Below are 22981 nucleotides of genomic sequence, written 5' to 3'. Positions count from 1 at the left end.
TCTGGGCTAATTTCCTGCTGACCTCGGAAATATGGCCTGTTAATTAAGCAGTTTTGACTTTGCATTTGTGTTAAGGGGAACTAAACTCTACTCTAGAAAATACACATTAAGGCTTAATTACAGTTAAATGTGCTGTTATTTCACGTAAAACAGTACAAATCTGCGGGGGTGTAACATTTCCCTGTTCTAATGGGAGGTTCTTAGACGGTAAAGGGGTGATAATACCTATATTCCGCTAAGCACACTCCAAGTTTTTTATCCAGATGGAATTTTTTATTTTATTTTATGGAACAAGTTTAGCAAATGCAGGAGAAGCTATAAGTCAGGGTTGCCTACTTTTGAAAATTAATTTCAGGGAGAAAATGAAAAGCCAGGGGGCGGGCCTTGCGTCACCAGGGGCGGGCCTACAGTACTTTGATAAGCAGCCAGATATGGGTTTTATCTAGGTATTAATATGAGAAATTAATATCAGAAAAATATCTCTATGGATTGCCTGCACTGTAGTCCTCAAAGGGTTATATGGTTTTGGATGTGCCCGGAGGAGGAGGAGGACAGACTCAAGGAGGGAGATGATAATATTATTGCTGCAACTCTGCTGCTGCTGCTTGGGCACTGTTTACGTTAAGGCAAGTGATAAAGGGGCTATAATGCTGCACAGGGAACTCACACAGAAGCCTAGAGTATCCAATTACCTTAGTGCTGTGTGTGGAAAGCAGCAGCCTCCGTGACCCGTGTGCCGGAGCCGGCTGTCACAAGTGTCACTGTGTGCTGCTGCTGCAGAAAAAAAACTTCACTAGTTAATACTAGCTGCCTGGAGGACGGGAGGGGAAGCCGCTGTCACCTGTTGCTGTTAGGCAGTGGACGGCTTCACGTGCACACTGTACTGTGTTGCCGTACACGGGGATCGGGGAGGTCTCCAGGCTGATGAAGGTACTATTGCCGCGATGCGTACGGCGCGGCTTCATCGCGCATGCGCAGTTGCGCACTATACATATAGGGGACGGAAAGCAGCAGCTGCGGGAGAAAGGGGCCCTCTTCCGGGAGTCCGTGAGATGTCCCAGGATTCCGGGAGTCTCACGGACATTCCGGGAGAGTCGGCAACGCTGCTATAAGTGGTTGCCTAGGCAACGTACGAGAACACTCCTGATTGGCTACTTGATTTTTTTAACTTGCCAAGTTCACTGAGGATAGCATCACCTGCAATTGGGATGTGGTCGTTAGTTCGACAGTGTCTAGGTTGACAGTGAAAAGGTCGACACATTAAACGGTGTACATGTCGACCTATGTCAACACAGACTAAAAAGAGGAAAACCATGTTAATCTTTTGCTTGTGTCAACCTTTTGACCATATCAACGTACTCACCCTACCTCTTTACCTCACCTGTGCTCCTGTCCTGTTCTTCCCTTCCTCTACTTCATCTTCAGTCTCCTTGACAATTTTGACACCTACTTCTGAACTGATGCTGATTTTAGTTCTACCAGCTATACCCCTATTTATACTGTATTTTTCAACACACCCTGTACGTTACCTTGTAATTTGTTTTTTGTTTGCTATGTACGGCGCTGCAGAAACTTTGCGGTGCCTTATAAATAAACGTACTACTACTACTATCGACATCATGCATTTCAAACTTTTGGATGGGTCTACCTTTTGACTTTCAACCAATAATGGGCAACATTTAACTGTGAATGTACTGTAGTTACTGTAGACATGTTTAATCTGTGGAAATGTTTTACATTTTGCTTGCTTTGTAGATTTATACTGTTACTTACTGCTGTGACTACTACAGACTAAAGTGAAAAGTTAGTATGATTGTCAAAATATGAATCTTTATAGAACATTTATCATCCGCACAAAATAAAACAACAAATTCCTTCTTAGATGAACAAAAACCATGTGCACTGCAGGTGGGGCAGATGTAAACTGTGCAGAGAGAATTAGATTTTGGTGGGGTTTGACTTCAAAGTGAGATCTATATTGCAGTGTAGAAATAAAGCAGTCAGTATTTACCCTGCACAGAAACAAAATAACTCACCCAAATCTAACTCTCTCTGAACATGTTACATCTGCCCCCCTGCAGTGCACATGTTTTTTTTTTTTTCATCTAAGAAGGAATCTGGCAGAAGGAGTGAACCAGAATAACCCCCCATAATTGAGCTATTTGATACTACATAAGAACAATGATATTTATAAATATATGAAAATAATCAGCATTGCAATGGAGCAGATATATGTTGCAGTCACACCAGTGGCGTAACTTCAAATATTGCGCCCCCCGCCAAAGGTTTCTGGTGCCCCCCCCCCTCCCCCTTCCTGCTCGCCCGCCCGCCTGCCACCCGCCACCCATATACTTACTTACTCAGCAGAGTCCGGCTGTCAGTGATGCGGGTGGGAGCCGGGATGTGATCGGTGCGGGTGGGAGCTGGGATGCCTGTCAGCGATGCGGTGGTCCCGGCTCCCGTCCTGGCTTCATTTTGATATGAAGAACGGACCATCACAAAATGTCCGCCCCCATACAGCAGACAGTTTCAGAGAACTGTCTGCTGTATGGGGCGGACATTTTGTGATGGTCCGTCTCCATAGGCTCAGAATGAAGTCAGGACGGGAGCCGGGACCACCGCAGCGCTGACAGGTAAAGCTGCGGGGCATGGAGAGGGGGCATTACAATAGCACTGCAGCCCCTCGGCGCCCGCACTTACACTGCGCCTCTCCGCGACCACGGGGGCAGCGATGCTATTGTTTCGCCACTGAGTCACACATCCAAACCCATCTGCTCTCCTGCAATGCATCCAATAGATAGAATTGATGTAAGGTCTTCATTAAGTGGTGATTCTGTGTATATGGTTGTTATTTGGGGTGCTCACCTCCATTAACTATAGGCCTTCGCTGGATCACCTGCTCGGGGACAGCGACACCACCCGGACGGGTGGGCAGTCCATGTAGAAGGTTGAGCGGATAACGCTTGTTGTTTGGGTAATGTTTGACTGAGTAGGTCAGTTGTGGGTGAAGCTTAGATAATTAGCCGTTCTTTATTGGCCACCATTAACTATATAATAATAATAATCTAATTAATTAGCTTAAAGTGCTTCAATAATAAATACAGCTAAAACTTTCTGCCAAACCTACGTCTCCGAGTATCTGGAAAGCGTCTGCAGTGTCACAAGGTGTGGAATCCGGCCAGGAAGATCGGATAAATACTAATGTGCACTGTTTTCATTCATAAACACAATTTTTCTGTTTGCTATATCGCGCTGACTTGTTCTTGCTTTATCATAGAACATACACTCTCACCCTGTTTCTATTTATTACCTGTCAGCCGAACAGCCGTTTGGAATAGTAAACTAGATGAAATATATCCAGCAGTATATGGTAAATTCATACAGCACCATAAGTGTTGGAAAATGCGAACGTTTAGAATTAACTTGTAGCCTATTTTTGGAATGATCTAGTGCAGTGATGGCTAACCTTGAGACTCCAGCTGTTGTTGAACTACACATCCCAGCATGCCCTGCTACAGTTTTCCTATTTGGCCATACTAAAACTGATGCAGGGCATGCTGGGATGTGTAGTTCAACAACATCTGGAGTGTGGAGGTTAGCCATCAGTGATCTAGTGGGTTGTGGAGTCTGAAGGTCCATACACACTGGGAGATTTTCGCCTGTCTAAGCAATTTTCCTGGGGGTGGATGACTTTTTAATGCAGGATGCTATGGGAATCTGTCAACCCCGTCACTCGTCTGCTGGTAATACCGGAGGCCGGTGAGGATGTGATAAGTGCTCGCCGCTCGCTGCCCCGTGCACACTAGTTGCCCAGTATGTATGGGCCAATATAGTATCAGAAGTACTTTGGCTATCCAACAATTTATAACGCCAATCTCAGAATGGCATTGTCCGTGTATGCCAACGGGTACAAAAGTGCTTCAATATATTTTTTTCCTCATTTTTTTCTAAAGTAAAAAAAAAAAATATTTTAATTTTTTTTTTATTATTTATGAGAAAATATTATTATTATTATTATTATTATTATTATTATTATTATTATTATCACCAGATTCCTATCTTTCAGTTCAATTGCTGCTGGGGACTAAATCTGTGTACACACGGGGGCGATAGGGGCTAAAATCGCAGGAAATATGGTCGCTGGCGACCATATTGCCAGTGATTGGAGTGCGCACCAGCGATAAATCGCCGGGTGCGCGCTCCCGTTTTCAGCCCCGTTCTAATCGCTGGTCGCAGGAGCTTGCAGCTAATTACCTCTGCGGCACCGCCAGCAGAGGCTCCTTTTCATCAGCGACCATCTCTGGTCGCTGATGAAAAGGAGAAACTGAGCAATATATCTCCCCCGTGTGTACGGGGCTTAAGGGATAATTTTACTAAGATGAGAGTTCTATTGAAGATGGGATGTTTTCCATAGCAACCAATCAAATTCTACTTTATTTATTTAGCACCTTCTAGAAAATAATACGTAGAATCTGATTGGTTGCTGGAGGCAACATTCTATGTTCAATTGTGTTCCCATCTTAGTATACCCCTCACCTACCCCAGTGCCTAGCTTAATAAACAGAACCCTTACTAATAAATTATATATGCACAACGGAGTCCAGCAGTGTCGGGGTTACACATTTTTGCTTGTATCTTAAACACTGGCATTTTTCACTAAGTACTAGTTTGTGAAAAAAGTTGGACTCAGTGTAATCCATGTGTGCTGGTACTACTTTTTGGAGCTCGTCGTCAGGTAGTAATAATGCAAATGAAACCGAAACGTAGTACCAGCGCACATGGATTACACTGAGTCCAACTTTTTTCACAAAGTACTAAAGGTGCCCACACACGCACCGTTCCCGGCGTGCGTTCTGTGCTTAACTAGCATGCGATGCTATGCGATAAAAAGCTAGTACAAAAAGTATGTGCAGCACATACTTTTTGTACTGTGCGATGAGGTGCCGCGGGAGCGCACACCCCATCGCATAGCATCGCACCGCCGGCATCGGTGCGTGTGTGGGCTCCATTAGTCTCCGAGTGCCGCTTTATTTTACTTACAGTATCTACATACAAGAAGGAAATACTCCCTCTTATTGAAGGCACCGGAGCAGGAAATCAACAGCACTTTACTTTAAGTCCTGAGTGATGGGTCCTCCCTCAGTATCTATCTGTCTGTCTATCTGTCTGTCTATCCTGTAACAGGACTATGATTATGAAGTCTATAAACTTCTACAGGGTGTTTGGAAAATCACTGTGCACTTTTCATAAAGCACCAAAAACTGTGGAGAAGTGAAGCAATGGAGAAGTTGCCCATGGCAACCAATCAGCATTGAGGTGACATTTCTAATTTGCATATTATAAAATTATATGGAGCAGGTGATTGGTTACCATGGGCAACTCATAGTTGCCTACCCTCCTGCATTCTGAGGGAGACTCCCTGAAATAGGAGCAATCTCCCTCTCTCCCTGAGAAGTCTAGAAATCTCCCTGGTTTATCCTAACCCACCTTATGCAGCTGTTAACCAGTTTGATTTTGCAGGGTAAATGATTGCCGTTTTAGAAAAACTGGAGATTTCTTACCAAATCTCTAACCTTCTGAATCTCTCATCCTATTAAATATCACCCTAAATGTCACAGAAAATAATTGCAAACAAATATTCATTATTGCAGGCAGCAATGTTATTGTCAATACCCGCTTCATTTCTCAATGTAGTTGCTAATGTTTTCTAGAAATATCTCGCAACAAGCATTTAAGCACATATACGCCCATATATGGAACTAGACACGCCCTTGGGGTGGAGCATGACACACACCCCTTTAATGGGGTGTTGTGCAAAATTCTACTGCCAACTATAATCTCCCTGAAACTAATCTTCAAAAGTAGGCAAGTCTGGGGCAACCTCTCCACTGCTGCACTTCTCCACTGTTTTCGCTGCTTTATGAAAAGTGCACAGTGACTTTCCGAACACCCTGTAGTTACTGTGGAACTACAAGTTTTAGCATGCAAAGCCAACCTCTCAGAGGTGAATTGTAGGACAGTGGATCTACTAAGACTATTTGTACAAAGTTATTTTAAAATTCAATCACTGATACTGTAGGTGGTGTGTGAATTGTGCACAGTGTGCATTTCCCTTTCCGATTCAGAGTATTTCAGTATTTTATTTTAGGCTGATAAACATATTGTTTTGCATATATTTCTATTTCATTCCATGGTAGAGTGAAAAACAGATGTTCCCAAACCAGCCATAAAACCATTCCAATCAGGTTCATTGTTCTCTGTTCAACAAGTCAATCATAATACAAGCACAGAGATTCACAATTTGTCCTATTCTAAATAAGAATGACACAATTTGCATTTATATTTATATAGTTTTGCTACCTTAGATGCATACACCTGCAGCTATGTCACTTATAATACACAAAAAGTATTTTTTTCCCTTTCTCTAAAAGCTTATTTACTTTATGATAAAGTGCTGAATATATCAGGTCTTTGTAGTTTATCTATTTATGGAAGATAAAACTCATTATCTACAGAGATATGTCCTCTCCCAATACATCAAAGGTTGTCAGTAACAGCGACGGCACCTTGGTGTGTTTAGCAGGGGGCTGCCCCTTCCTTCACCCCACCTCCTGCACCTGGAGAAAAGACAGGCCACTGGGTGCACTGCCACCACCTCCACAATCTATGCAGGGGCCGGCACATGTGAAAGGACTCAGCTTTTATGGACTGCACTGGCTGCAGCCCATAGAAGCTGGCTAGGGCTACATGGTAAGATAGGGAGTGGTGACCTACAGGAATCCAGCTTCTTGCCTATCGCAGCTCGGACTGGCAGTCCTGGAGGGAGGGAACACCTCCCAATGAGATTGCCGTAGCAGGCAGGACCTCCAATAGGAAGTCACTGCCAGTCACTGTTCAGTCACATGGACAGCATCTGGCTCCACTTACCATTAGCTGGGTAGACGATTTAACTGGGGATGGGGGGCACAACTGGTCAGTAGCTATCACTGGAGACCGCACCATGCTGCAACAGTGTTTCATGGGAATTCTCCCAATAAAAGCTTCCTGGCACAAGTTTTTCCAATGGGTACAAAGTGGGCAATGCACATAGGGCCCACACACTGCACACAGTCCACTTATATAATTATACTTACCGCTCCCTCAGCCTGGCACTAGCTGCGGGCATTCTCCCAGTGATTTGTGTATTTACAGTATCAATGTCCTTGGGACCAAGGCTCTGGCACCATTTTCAAGACCTGTACATGCACCACCTTATACTACCTCCTCCACTGCACCACTGGCCCCCACCCAAGTTGTGGAGGCCTGATCAGAGCCTGCTGACATGCCCTCTTAACCCCCTTTTTTAGGGAGCTCTCCCCACTGGGAGAGTTTTTTCTGGGGAGGGCTCCCTAAAAAAAACCACCACTGTAACACCCGGGTCCGGGCAGCCGCTGAAAAGTCCATCAGCTGCTGCCTGACCCTGCCCCTGGCAACCTGGCTGTGTGCGGCGTGGCGATACAAGCTCACACAGCACACAGCTGGGGGGAAGGAGGCAGGGCCGGGCAGCCGCTGAAGCTGAGTGCGGTGCTGATCTCAGCGCTCAGCTCAGATGCGCTGCCTGGTGGGAGGGAGCGCAAGCAGCGGCACTCCTGAGATTTTTTCGGGTTTGCCAGTCTGCGCACTGGAGCAAACCCCGGAAAATTCTCAGGAGTGCCGCTGAAGGGGTTAAACTGCCTCTGAAAATGTATTTGTAAGCTTGTATAGAAAATAAGTATTGAAACATACTATTTCATTCAGCAGCTGGCCCAAATCATGCCGGTTTTCATTAGATCACACCCTATTTGGGGCCAAATACATGGAATTTTGGGAAAATCAGGAAATTTAATAAGGATGCTAACTAAGCTGTTAAATACAGTTGAAAATGCATTGAGCAACGTACATAGGAGCAGATTTTGGCATTAGTGCCCCTGGTTGCCTGTGTTATTAATAAACATATAGTAATGCCCGAGATGTCATTGTTATAGAACTTTTGCAATTGTCACTTGTGTAAATAGATCACGTACTGTATTGTATGCCCTGCCTGAGTCTGATCAGCAGCATCTTACTTACAGATGAAATGGTTGAGAACGAAACGTGGCCTAATGAAGCAACTCCGGAACAGTTAAATACTGTGAGCAATAGTTCCTCACTTATTGTTCAATTAAAATGGATCATTCGCACAAGGTAAATGATTTAAATAACTATCCACAACAAATTACAACTGGTGGAAGAGAAGAATTTAAAGGGTGATTGTGAAAGGATTTTTTATCCACTTGGTGATTTTTTTAACCCGTAATGTTTCTGTCTTAAACTCTGTACGCGTAGGCGGGTGCAGGTGGAGGGGGTTGCTGGATACTGCTGCACTCGATAAGGACGGCATTAGGGATGGACATCGGAGACCCATTGTGAAATGATGCCTGGGCTTCCTCCATCGAATCTTTTGATGCGATGGTAACTAACCACTGATTTGATAGAAAAAAAAAATTATATGATTTTTCAAAAAGAATCCCTTTTTGCACATGCGCAAATATCTTCAGCACAGCCATGCATGCACAGAAGCACTGCAGCACGGCTGGCCGGGGGTGGCGGGACTATCAAATCACCATCAAATGTTTATCATTTGATGGCGGTAAACATCAGAATTCGGCCATAGAATGGTAAAAGTACTACCATCAAAATAAAATCATCAATGGCTAAGTACCATCACAATGCGATGTCCATCGCTAGACTGTATTACTTGCCGGCTATGTTGTGTGCTGCGGGGAGTTTGGATTGCAGCTTCTACTGTGTGTGAGTGCTTTGAGGTAGTGTGTGTGTGTGTCAAGTGGGGATGAGATCTGTCGGATCTTGGCTGGAGTGTGAAGTGGGGCAGGGAGGAGTCAGATGCTGGCTGGTGTGTGTGTGGAGTAGGGGTGGGGGTGTCAAATGCTGGCTGTTGCGAGTGGAGGGGTAGATGGGTGTTGGATCCTGGCTAGTGCGTGTAAAGCAGGCGTGGGGGTGTCAGATGCCAGCTGGTGTTTGTGGAGCCAGGGAGAGAGGTTTTGGATCCCGGTCAGTTTGTGTAGAGCAGGGGTGGGGGTGTCAGATGCCAACTGTTGTGAGTGGAGTGGGAGAGAGGTGTTGGATGCCAGCTGTTGTGAGTGGAGTGGGGGAGGGAGGTGTTGGATCCCGGTTATGTACAGCAGGGGTGGGGGTGTCAGATGCCAGCTGATGTGAGTGGAGTGGGGGAGGGAAGTGTTGGATCTCAGTGTGTGTAGAGCAGGAGTGGGGAGTGTTGCATCCTGGCTAGTGAGTGTAGAGCAGGGGTGGGAGGTGTCAGATGCTGGCTAGTGTGTATGGAGCAGGGGAGGGAGGTGTTGGATCCCGGTTTGTGTGTGTAGAGCAGGGGTGGGGATGTTTGGATGTCAGAAGATGTGTGTGGAGCTGGGGTGGGGAGTGTTGCATCCCGGCTAGTGAGTGTAGAGCAGGGGTGGGGGGGTTGTTGGGTGTTGGCTGGTGTGTGTGGAGTGCAGATGGAGGTGTTGGTTTCCGGTTAGTGTGTGTGTGTAGATCAGGGTTGGGGGTGTTGTATGCTGGCTGGTGTGTGCAGAGCAGGAGAGGGAGATGTTGGATCCCGGTTTGCATATGTAGAGCAGGGGTGGGGGTGTTTGGATGCCAGCAGATGTGTGTGAAGCTGGGGATAGGTGTTGGATGCTGTGTAGTGGAGGCAATGGGGCCCTCCTCGGCCTCAGACATACTGACAGGAAGTATCTCTCTGACTGCTGTTGTGTACCAGAGAGAGAGTGGACCGGCACCTGCCAATGTATGTACATGAACAGATTATAATGATTACTGTGCATATAGGTACAGTACCTCTAAACAAAGGACATTGTTTAAGAACAAAGACAAATAAGATTTACATTCTGTAGATTTGTTAGACTCAAAATAATGAGAACCTTAATTTGGGATTATATACAGTACATATGATATGCCTCTAAATACGATGCTGTCCCCTGACAACTGCTGCCTTGATGTCAGTAATGTCCCCTTTCTCCAATGGTTCAGGTGTTAGTTGGCATATATACTGTAGGCCTGACAACTGCATACTGGTCAGTGTTGCTATGCAACAATTGCGATAGTAATCAGATAATTATATGGCTCAATAAATTTTAAATCAGACATTTCCTGGGAATAATTCAAGATTGTTTTAATTAACTGAAAGACTAAAAAAACTTAATATGTGACAATAGTTTGACCTCTAGACCATGCACATATCATTTAGTGATGTTTTGGGCTATTAAAAAAATGAAAAATACTGTCAATTCTGTAAAGACACCAAGCGGTTTGAGTTAAATACAGAAGTGTATTATGCATACTGTAATGTTCACAGCTTTGAACATTCCAAGCCATGGCATACAGACAAGCTACGATAAGAGTGCAAATGTGATAATATGACCAAACTTATCGATTAATGTGCAATTACGGGGGAGATTTATCATTTTTTGGAGAGAGATACTGTAAGCTGGATTTGTTGTTCAAAGAACCCAATCAGCTTCTGATACTTTTCTAGCACAGACCAGCACTGGAATTGGGTGGTATATAGCGATTTGGCATTACTGCCACTTTAAGCACTGAGTAAAGCATTTTCCAGAGTGTATGAGAGGTGCAGGGTCAGTACGGGAAGAAGGAAGTAAGAAGAGCAGGGGTGACATCAAACATTCAGGAAAGGGGAAATAAAACAAATATGGGGAAGAGGTAGATGAATACAGGGGAGGTAGGGGACGCAGGTTGCATAATTCTATATCATGGATTATTTTATTCTATATACTGTTACAATGTATGTCAAATATATTTTCCTTTAGCAAAATCTTTTACGTTTATGGGCTTTTAAATTCCTACTTCAACCACTGGCACAGACTGTAAAATATCAATTAGTAGCTTAATGGTTTCTACAGGCAACTCCTCCACTTTATCTCTCTCCAATATTTGATCAATCTCACCCTATGCCTGGTTAGTAATTAGAAAAAGATGACTTTTCTATCACCTACAGTATGCACAATTCAGTATGTCCTAATAGAGAGCTTTCTGAAACTCTTCTTTTTGCATACATCCTAATGTAGATGAGTTTTACCAAGTACAGTACCTACTAAATGAGTGTTTCGCATAGCCCTCTGCATCCAGAGGAGGCTCCAGAGGGTAGGGCTGCAGCATCGTTCAAAATTTAAATACAGGAGCTATAACAACTGCCACCCAAAACTCTACCAAACATCAAAGTCCAGAACTCACTGGCTGTTGGCGTGGCTCCTATTTGAATTTTGGATTGTGCCACCCCTCTATGGAGGCCCCACTAACGGCATTGCTCTATAACATCATCATTACACCCCCCTGCTTCAAGTTATCTAATTACTGGCCCATCCACTGCACTCTGGGTGAGGCCAGCATTGCCCTAACTCTCCTGGCAGTCTGACCGAATGGCCAAAAATGTAGAACTCTCCAAGACATTCCGGGAGTTGATAAGTCTGGACTTGGTACACTATGTCAGATATTTGGATTTAACAACTATTATTCATCCATAGAGTTTTTTAAAGCTGGACTAATTGGGGTAAATTTATTAAGATGGGAGTTCTTTTGAAGATGGGATGTTGACCATAGTATCCAATCATATTTATATAACACCTTCTAGAAGACTATGGAGGCTATAAGAAACATCCTATCTTCAATAGAACTCCTTAGGGTTCTTTGGGAACTGAGTTTTGAGAAACACTCATTGTGCTCGAAGAACCCTATAATCTAAACTAAGTGATACTATGCCAGAAATGTAGGTGCGGTAATTAATACTGTTTGTGATCCATGTTCTGTACTCTACATATAAATGTAATATATATTTGCTTATATGTATTAGACCACAGGTTCTCAAAGTCAGTTCCCAGGACCCCACACAGTGCATGTTTGCAGGTCTCCTCACAGAATCCCAAGTGAAATAATTAGCTCCACTTGTGGATCTTTTCAAACGTGTCAGTGAATAATGAGTGCATACAAGTGGGGTGACCTGGAAAACATGAATTGTGTGGGGTCCCGAGCACCGGGTTTAAGAACCTGCGTATTGGACTGATTTACTTTATGTCTATTTGATATACCAAAGTTTGAGAACCAATGTCACAGATCGCATCACCATTGCAATAGCAGGATAACAATTGTATATAGACTTATCAATATACATACCCACAAGGGACATCTCGGGAACAGTGGCGTGATAGGGTCCGTTAAGGAACTCTGGTGCGTTATCATTAATGTCCTGAACTTTAATAATGAATTCCGAAGGCGGTTCCAAAGGTTTGCTTGTAACCCTGTCAACAGCTTGGGCCGTTAATGTGTATTCCGCCTTCTCCTCGCGGTCAAGTCTTTTCATTGCATGAATATCTCCAGTGTTGTCATTGATCACAAAGATTGTGCCAGCTCCCTCTCCGGATAGAATATACTTGATTTTGCTGACTCCAGGATCCAGGTCCGTGTGAAGCTATAACGACAATTAGCATTCAGTTAGTGCTGCAACTATCAATAAGTTACATTTGCGACTGCGTTGCAAAGAATTTCAATCGAAGATTAACGCACTATTGTCCAGGTAATTGACACATAACCAAATGAAGCAGTCACCGATAATAGTTCTCAAAGTACTTAAGTAAATTGAGAACCGCCAGTAGTGACACAATGTACAGATGGAGCGCCTCTCAGCCAGCGCTGGGAATGGCCAAATTCCCTTAGCTGGTGATCGCTGACGGAGATCCTGAGCATCTCACACGCTTGAGTGTCCCAGTCATTCGGCAGCGGTGAGCGGAATCCCTGCCTGCCTCCGCTTCAGGGAGATGGGCAGGGTTAGGGGGGAGTGTGGGGGCTACGGACGAGATAGGGGAGCAGCGGGGAGGGTCCAAGAGGAGCTGCTCCATCTGTATAAAGGGGTTAAAAGTAGAATTTGTGACTACGGTATATAGCAATTCACATTTTCACAGAAAGAGGGGGATGGAAACAATCTTCTAAATCAAAGAAGTTTCCCATAACAACCAAAAAAATTCTAGATATTATCTTTCTAGTACGTTCTATAAAATCATAGGAAATAGCTGACTGGCTGCTTTGGCCAACTTATTTACCTATTCTCCTCAGAAGGTTTAATACTGTACATCTCCCCCAAGTCTTAGCGATAACATAATGAGTAATACAAGGACAAGTATAAGAAAACTGTCATATCTGTCTGGTTACAGTAGTCCAGGGGCCTAATTCAGACTTCAGAAAAAATTTCAAATGGACAAAACCATGTGCACTGCAGGTGGGGCAGATGTAACATGCAGTGGCGTAACTATATATTTTGCGCCCCCCCGCCAAATTTTTTCGGCGCCTCGGCGCGCCCCCCCCCCACACACCCCACACCTAGCCAGGTAAATACCTGGACGCTGTGATCTCCCTCACAGCAGTAGCCGAGCACAAGCGCAGTGAGGGGACCCCTGGGAAGAGGACTACATGCCCCATGAGCCTCCGGGAGCGGGGTAGAGGGGGAACGGAGAGCGCGAAAAAGGGAGGAGTGGAGGATCTGACCTGCCGCATCTGCGTCACTGTCCCGTCACTCGCTCCCGGCGCCGGCTCCTGCTGATAATGAAAAGTGACTCTTAGAAAATGGCTGCCAAAACTGTCTGCAATACGGGGGCAGCCATTTTCTAAGTGTCACTTTTCATTATCAGCAGGAGTCGGCGACGGGAGCGAGTGACGGGCAGTGACCGCAGATGCGGCCGGGCAGCAACGCAGCGGGTATCTATAGCACCGCAGCCCCCCAGGCGCCCATAGTTACTCTGCGCCTCCCCGCCATGGCGGGGGCTGCGGTAGCTTAGTTACGCCAGTGGTAACATGTACAGAGAGAGTTAGATTTGGGTGGGTTATGTTGTTTCCATGCAGGGTAAATGTTGCCTGCTTTATTTTTATTTGAGAAAAAATGCGCTTTGCAATCAAGTCTGAATTAGGCCCTAGATGTACTATGCCTTGAAAAGTGATAATGTGGAGAGTTATATACAACTAACCAACCAGCTCCTGTCATTTTTCAAACCCAGCCTGTATCATGGCACGTTGGACCTGATTGGCTGGTAATTTATCACTCTCCACTGTATATCTCTCCAAGGCTTAGTACATAGCAAGTACTGAGGTTATTTTTCAAGCCTATGTGACTCATCAACCTGTTGTCACTGATTTGTCCTACACTAGTTGCTAAGAGCAAAGAAAATGGGCGGTATTCAATGCTCTTTGGCGAGCTGTGACGGCAAGCAGTGCTGATTACTTGCAGCTCGCGGTTCAGTATTCAACTGACACCCCTGCACCCAAGAACCTCACAGTTTGGGGGCTTGTTTTTGGAGATCCTTTTAACCCCCTCGCCGGTGGCATTAAATACCGCCCAACATGTTTGCATCTGTCTTTCCCGATACCTATTATATATGCCTGACCGTGTAGAATAAACAAACTTGATTGTAAATGTCACTGAGATCTTGTGTTTATTGTTGCACATTAAAGTTTAAAGCACAAATAATGTTAACAGCCATGGTAGATTATATTTATTCAGTAGACTGTACATATTAATGCTGAGTTACATCAACGATTCTGTGCAAAATAACTTTAGAATTATTGATGTGTTCCTCAGTGCTACAGCACCTGTCTCGAGATGTCAGGGTTTGGGGCAATTCCCTGTGGCAGCCCTGTACTCCCATCCAACCACTCATTTACTGCTGTGCTCACAAGTTTCCATTTTATTCTGTGATTTGTGAAGTTAATACTCAGGCCTCAATATAGTAAAATATTGGGACTATCCGATCTAAAGCCCCATACTCATTTTGCGAAATACTGAGCGATAACACCAATTTTGGAACTTTTGAGCGATATCGTTCATTATATCGCCTAGTGTGTATGCTCTAGCCAACGGCCGATGCACGCTCCCATGGGTCGTTAACGACCCCTCCATCATCTGTGCATGTACAGATGAGGGAGCGGATCATTAACAAGGGCCGTACTGCATTCTGCTCCCGCCCCCCTCATCGGTTGTCACCCACAGGCATCTGCAAGTGTTGATGCACTTGCCAAGGCCGGCACCCCACCGGGACCCAGATTGCCAATATTGGCAGCGGGGACCACCTAGTGTGTATGGACCTTAATTCATAGATGGATGTCACCCTAATGTTCATGTACGATTTCGATCGCAGTACCCCAAACCCCAAAGCATTATTTGAATGCTGCTGGGGTTTGAAAGTGGTGATGAGATGATGACAAGCAGTGCTTTGGAAATGGGGTGTGTCACCCCTCTTTTCTAGTTGCTCTAAAGCCAGTGGCTGCATTCTTGATGACTCAGATGACAAATGTCAAGGCAGGTGATCCGATGCTTCCCCTACAGCGTTCCCAGAAGCTTCTTTCTACTTCGGATGCCTTCTGCTGCCCATTTGCATATTTTATCACCGCCGCTACGTACATCTCTGGGTAGTTCTATTGAAGGATGGGATGTTGCCCAAAGCAATCAACCAGAATATACTTCTTATTTATATAGCACCTTCTAGAACAGGGGTGGCCAAACCTGTCCTCAAGATCTACCAAAGTTGCATGTTTTCCAGGCAACCTGTGGATCTATAGTAGGAATGAATGCAGCAGGTTTGAAAATGTGACCGTTAGTATTGACTACAGCTGTGCACCAGCTAGGTAACCTGGAAAACATGGACCATTGGTAGATCTCGAGGACCGGTTTGGCCACCCCTGCTCTAGAAGATAATATATACAATCTGATTGACTGCTATGGCCAACATCCCATCATCAATAGAACTCCCATTTTAGAAAATTTACCCCCTAGAATTACATAGTTACCTTGTTATATAATATATTCTGATATTTTTAAGGACAGGTTATGGTTCTTATTTGTACCCCTGGATGTTTTTATCCAATAAATGTTTGGCCAACCTTATTTTAAACATATTTAATGTTTCAGCCGACACCACCTCTCCAGCAAGAGAGTTCCACAGTTTGACTGCCCTGACCGTGAATACATTTTTCCTTCTAAGGGAACAAAAACGTCTTTCTTCTAGTCTAAACTCGTGCCCCCTTCCTTGCAGTAAAGAGGGTGGGCCATAGTCACCATTGCTGTTGCACTTTGTGATCCGGTTTATGTAGGCTACTGTAAATTCCCTTGGTGACTCTGTCCGATATACAAGGTTAGCCATGGCCAAAGGTATCTTGATCTGTCTCCAGCTATGGCAGCAGCCATGTGTCAAGTGCATGTTGCAGAGCAAGATCTTAATGTTTTATTTCGTTAGATCCATGTCTCCATCTACACCTGCCTGCTGGTTCTATGTATTGGCACAGACAGAGCTTATTTCCACTAAATGAAAGCTCTGACATTTGCTGACCTCCTGACTGTCCATATTCAACGAGTAAGAATAATTAGATTACAAAATGTTGACTTTTCCAGGGAAAGGCCCTCATTTAATTAACAAGGACGGGTTTAGGTGAACTATGTCTTTTTTTTTTGTATAGGATTAAAAGGAAATATGTAGCGCAGGAAAATGACTCACCGCCTGTCGCTAGAGAATTACACTGGTGCATAAAATATTATATCTAATTATTATCGTGGATATTCTAATCCCAGTGAAATGTCAACCCAGCACCGCCTGGTTCTGTCTCTGGGCCAGATGCACTAAGCTTCAAAAAGTAACAAAAAGGAGAATTATAAACAGCCAGCCAATCAGCTCCTGCCTGACAGTTTTCAAACACAGCCTGCGCCATGGCAGGTAGGAGCTGATTGGCTGGCTATATACACTCTCCATTTGATCACATTTGAAGCTTAGTGCATCTGGCCCTCTATCTCATACCTCTTAAATTCTGAGCAATCTCCCTAATGTCACCTAGCCCACATTACACGTTACATTTTTGGGAAAAAAGGAATGAGAGATAGATATATTTTACATTGAATCATCAGCACCATTTCCCAGCACCTTACCAAGTATAGTAGTTAACTGCTAACATTTTTGGGAAAAAAGGAATGAGAGATAGATATATTTTACATTGAATCATCAGCACCATTTCCCAGCACCTTACCAAGTACAGATTACTACTAACTGCTTTGGGGGCTCATCTACATTTGGATATAAGTCATTTTAAAAGATTCCTCTCACTTGCAGTAGTACACACCTACGCTTCTAGGTGCCACGTTCTTCAAACATGGAACTAGACATGCCCTTTAAGTGGAGAATGGCACGCCCCCTCAGTGGGGCGCTGTGCAAAATTCTGCTACCAACTATGATCTCCCTGAAACTAGTTTTTAAAAGTAGGCAAGTATGCACTGTACCGACATGCCATATACTACACAATAAGTACAGTATGTTTATTCGCTATTTGTTGTGTTTCTAGATGTTCATTGAAACTGCTGCTATGTGCACGGTTCTCGCGGTTTGCTAACATTTATACTGTATGTGAAGTCAATTATTAGATTAGCAAAAAAGTGTTGGAAATAGGTCAGGAAAAGAGGAAGGTTATTGTAACTCATGAAATCTGACTTATATGTACAGAAAATACTGTCATTTATACTTCATGGAACCAAAATGTGTCTTCTGTGTTGTACACTATATTAGCTCGGCTCCTAAACCGCTATCTTTCCTAATGATTTCAGAACACTATGTAAGGTGTATAGTAATACAAAATATGGATACAATCTAATTTTTTAATATATATAGGGTGAGATATAGGTAAAAATGAAATCCCAGATGGGCTTTACTACCTCCGGAGTCCCATTTTAATGCATCAGCCAAAATCACAGGTAAAATGTCCGCTGCACCATTTTTCCGGAGATCTGTGCATACGCAGTACAGTTAGGGCCCTTTAGTTCCAAGACTCTGTTGCGCTGCTGCTGGCACAGAGGCAGGGACTGCCCCAGTCCAACACTGAGTATAATCATTAATGATAAGTATATTGAACATCCTATTGCATCTTGAATAAACAGATACTATAACCACCTGTCCTGTGGCGTATTTGTAATGGTTGCAGACAGGCTGCCGAGTCCCACAGGGGCCAACACCACACACACTGCACTAATTATTTAAAAAAAATGTACCCTTCAGAGTCCTACGACGAATGCAGTAGTGCTGCTGGAATCACTGGAAAAATGGCCACTGCGCCATTTTTCCAGAGGTCTGCGCATACGCCGTAGAGCAGGGCTGGGCAACAGCGGCCCTCCAGATGTTGATGAACTACACATCCCAGCATGCCTTGCATCAGTTTCAGCATGGCCACATTGCAAAACTAATGCAAAGCATCCTGGGATGTGTAGTTCATCAACATCTGGAGGGCCACTGTTGCCCAGCCCTGCCGTAGAGTCTGAGCACTAGTGTAGTGGGGAGCGGGGCACGGCAGCCAAAATCTATTGGTGGTTTCACTAAACTGATTTGTCCTGTATGTCATTTTCCATTATTAGGGGCATTGCTCCTTTAAGCTAAGACAAAATGAGGTTAGTGTGGCTTTACAGGACGGCTCCGTGTTACCGGTTTCAGGAAAACTTCAGCTTGTTGATAATTTGAGAAGAAACCTCCCACGAGGTCTTAAATTGCCTTTAACACTTGCAATCAATTGAAAATGGTTTTGCTGTAGGACTGTGCGCGTGTCTGTCGATTCAGATAGCATCAAACTCAATAAATATGCTAGTTGCTGAGTCTCCTGTTACGACCAGTGTAAGAATATGAGCGTAATTGGACAGATTTCATATTCCTCTATGTGGCATCTGTTCTGTGGGATGTGTTACTTCCATGCCAACTTTTGAGCAAACGAGATTATTCCCTGTGTGCTAATATCTAAACAGTTACAAAGAAACACTTAAAATGATTTGAAAGGCAAAAGGAAGATTAAATGTCTCTAAAAGGTTGCTGATATTCCGTAATGCTAATTCTGAAGAACAAGCAAAGGATAAAAATAAACAAAAAACATTAAATCAAATATACAGAAATAGACTGAACACAATAAAATGTTACACAAAATGTTTGGTAAACAACAGGAAATATAGGGGGTGATTCACGTTAGATTTTCCACTTTATACATTTTTTTTATAGAACACCTTTGTATAATTAGGAGCTTTGTGGCGTTACATTTTTGTATACAAGAAAATTGCCGAAATCTGCTCTTGCTGTTGGCCTGCAGTACGAAGGTGATCAAAGATCTCAGTCTGTGGGGTTTCAAAGCAATCAGTTATACTGTATATAGCGGATGTCACTTTCAACTCTATGTTACATTGTATACTGAAACTCCACACAGTGGCCTCTGAAGCATTATGGGACAGCTAGCGCTTCATCAATGTGTTTCCCCTCAAACGTAACAGTTCAAAGCCTGGGACCTGCTAGATGTGGAGAGTGAGCTTACTGTAAAATATATGTATTCATTTTACACGGAGATGTTCTCTACTGGATACGCCGCTTTCTGGAGGAGGATATTTGCATGAAAGCTATTTTGTAAATGTAATTCTCATCCCTTCATTATTGTTGATTACAGTATATACAGTCTCAAGTAGTGTGTATATAACTGGTGTTTTCCCATACAAACAAGTTGCCTCCACTATCAGCAAAGAGCCAAGCACAGATGAGTTCAGTCCTTCCTCAAATAGCCCCAGTAGGCATCATAGACTTTGCGACCAAGCATTTTATTGCGTCACTAATGTGACAAAGGGGTAAATGTACGAAGAGGTAATATGGGTGGAGAAGTGAGCCAGAGGAGACATGGCCCATGGCAACCAATCAGCTGCTCTGTATAATTTTATATTATGCAAATTACAGATGTTACTTCAGCGCTGATTGGTTGACATGGGACACCTCCTCTGGCTCACTTCTCCCTTATCGCTGCTTCGTACATCTACCCCACAGTAACAATGCATGGGTTCCCTGACTACTGATGCAGGTTATTCCTGTTATGTAGCTTCTGTGCACAAATGATTTGCTTATATGGGTGAAACATCAAAAGACAGATGTCCGATACGAATGAGACACACCATGCCTAGTGCCACATGACACTATACACAAATATGTGTGTAGTTAGGATATAAACAGTGACAGCTCTACTATTAAGCAGGGGCATAGAGGCTCCAGAATATTGGGGTTGCCCCTGAGTCTGACTATAATAAACTTAAGTTTGACTCTGAGAGAGGTGTGCTCGAGGAAATTAATGCAAATAGCAGGTGTTTAACTTGTAAGATGCCACCACCACACTTTCACCTGAGGTTCTGGAAAGTCGGTATTGATGTGTGGGTGGTGGTGGTGGTACAGTAACCTGAAGTGTTGTCTAGGGTGCTGATAAACCCGGCACTGGGTCTAGATATGAATAAGATTCAGGAGCAAGTACAAAATTATTGCTATGATCATTGGAGCGTCGAAGTCTGTAAAAACTAGTAGAATGAGGACATATCTTTATTTATTAACATTGTTTATTAACAGTTATTTATATAGTGCACACAAATTCTGCAGGGCTTTACAGAGAATATTTGAACATTCACATCATGGGGTGTGAAGGGCTGTTTGGGCTCATTACCATATGTGTACGCCCCGCGTTTCATGGGCGTTCCCATGAAAACGCTGGGCGTACGTATGATAATGTGGCCGTGACGCACATGTGGGGGGCGGACATATGACATAGCCGGATGTCAGCTGCCCGCCCACATCCCTGCGTTTGCACGGAGAAATGCCCGAGTGGTCTGGAGCACTTGATGGGGGAGGTTCTCACAGATGGAGGAGGTGTTCACATGGAAAATCCACTCGCGGTCCGTTCAGTCGGCGCCTCCGCATTCGGACGGTGTGAGCGATCCGTACAGAAGGCAGGGCTAAGAACACTCGGATCCAGTCCGCAAACTGTTTAGTGGAATATATACTTACTGTATAATAATATGTATATTTTGTTGGTATGTTTGGAGAATATCAGCAGCAGCAGCTAAACAAAATGAATATCATTTTAAGCCTCATTTTATAATTATCCATGAGCGTGTTCAGTAAAATTTGTAATACATTATTACTGGAAATGCGGCGTTGAAGTAGTAAAATACATACTAAAATACACATTTTATGAATATCATTTCTTATGGCTTCAAAAGTATTTTGTTTTTATTAATTGGCCGGTACCTTGTTATATAGCCATAAATGCGTTGGCTAGCTCTTACCACATGTTCAGACAGCAGTTTGTAAAACAAGCACGATTCAATGCTGTTCTGTTATTTAATTCAAGAAAAATGAAATGAACTTTCACTGTTTTAATTGGCAAAACTAACAGTAATGAAGGAGAGATGAAAGGGGACAATGGCTACAATCCAGTTTTAATAAGTTCAGTATATTTTGTTGACATTTATCATGTTGACATTCATAAAGTCGAAATGAGAATGGCAAAAGAGACTTATGTCAACATTGAATATGATGACATTGTCGTTGACACCCATGAAATGTTGACAAGGTGAAAAATCGAACACTTTGATTTTAATCTCAGTGTATCCCAAACAGTAATGATAACACTTAATCCCTATACATACTAGCCAATGCCCCCCACCGCCGATATTGTTGGTGTTGGGGACTTGGCAGGGGGAGCAGGCATCGGGAAGTGCTCACACACTTCCTGATGCCTGCTCTGAGGTGAGCAACAGCAGGGGTGGCGGCGGGGGGGGAGTGACAGCCATGTTGCTCACAATATGCAACACGGTAGTGGGTGGCAGAGAGAGACAGGGGAAGGCAGAGTGTGAAAGGGAAAAACAGTGGGTGGCAGGGGGCAGAGTGTGACATGGGAAAACAGTGGCTGACAGGGGGAGGCAGGAGGTAAATACCCCCTCCCCCATCCCGGCTCACCCCGGCTCCCCTCCGCGCACCCCGGCTCCCCTCCACTGACAGTACAATCGTGGCCGTGGCTGAGGTAACGGCCGCATGGGGGGGGGGGGGCGCCCCCCCTGCATTTTCGCCAGGGGGGCGCAGAATTATTATTTACGCCACTGGTAGGACTTCTCTTTCAGCAGTCGTGTATATATGCTAGTTCATATTGCGGAACATACTGTTTGTAACATGTTTGTTTCCTTATTCAGCACAACATTAAATTTTACATTGCACAACAAATTCCAATCAGAATGTGAGACTCTGTTCTGTGCACTGGATAAACAAGATAAATCTACAGGAGGTGGAGGAAGGAACTTTAAATTTGGACAGTTCATGCTTAATTTATTTGTTGGCTATGACAGATATTAATAAACCAGACTGATACTGGATATCACAGTGGGCTGAATATTTTATATTTTAACCGCATGCTGGCTGACTTGGCCGGTAATAAACTGATGCGAAATAACGTTGAAAATCCTTCCTGCATAGATAGTGTTAATGAAAGGAATAAATATCTCAGCTTACATTGTAGCCATGATAAAGAACTTGGCTTGTAATTGGCTGGAATACAGTGTAGTATTCTCTCAGGAGTTAATCATCTAGTATATATTGCTAACAGGATGCCACTGTGTTGAGTCCAAGCAAAATACAGTTTTAATGTAAATTTTGACCTGCGATGTTAATATTTTGTTCATAATGTAGCACTGCGGATGAAGTCAGAACTCAAACTATCTCTGCAGATGACAGCATCTAATGTAATTCTAGAAATAATGTACAGTATGTACCTAATTATTGCCAATATGTTGATATTTTGCATGTGCGTAAAAAGTAATTTTAGGACATAAGGAATCCTTTATCCTAAAGAAATCAGGTACGCAGAGATGTTGGGCTCTATCCTCAAATCTTACATGTTTTGTGCTTCTGGCTCAAACATAAGATAAATGGATGCATTTATAAACGTGTATGCTGCAATATGAACCAGATTTAAAGTGAGAAGAAATACAATTATACAATATAACTGTTATGCCGCCCATGCACGCTGCGATTCCCGGCGGTGCGATGTGTGCTTTGAGGTGCGCGCTCCCGTGGCACCTCAT

At 43.8% G+C, this 22981-nt stretch overlaps 1 protein-coding gene across 1 annotated transcript in view; it reads right to left on the bottom strand.

Moving 5' to 3' along the window:
* Positions 1 to 22981, bottom strand: part of CDH8 (cadherin 8) — a 372134-nt gene that overhangs the window by 226266 nt on the left and 122887 nt on the right. The window contains exon 3 of the mRNA XM_083163864.1: positions 12220 to 12514. Coding sequence (XP_083019990.1) covers positions 12220 to 12514 — 295 coding nt within the window. The remainder of the gene's footprint in view (positions 1 to 12219; positions 12515 to 22981) is intronic.

Source organism: Crinia signifera, chromosome 11, assembly GCF_055691185.1.
Source record: "Crinia signifera chromosome 11, ASM5569118v1, whole genome shotgun sequence".
NCBI classification, from domain to species: Eukaryota; Metazoa; Chordata; class Amphibia; order Anura; family Myobatrachidae; genus Crinia; species Crinia signifera.
Note: the sequence above shows the minus strand (reverse complement) of the source record. Positions and strands in the feature narration are given on the sequence as shown.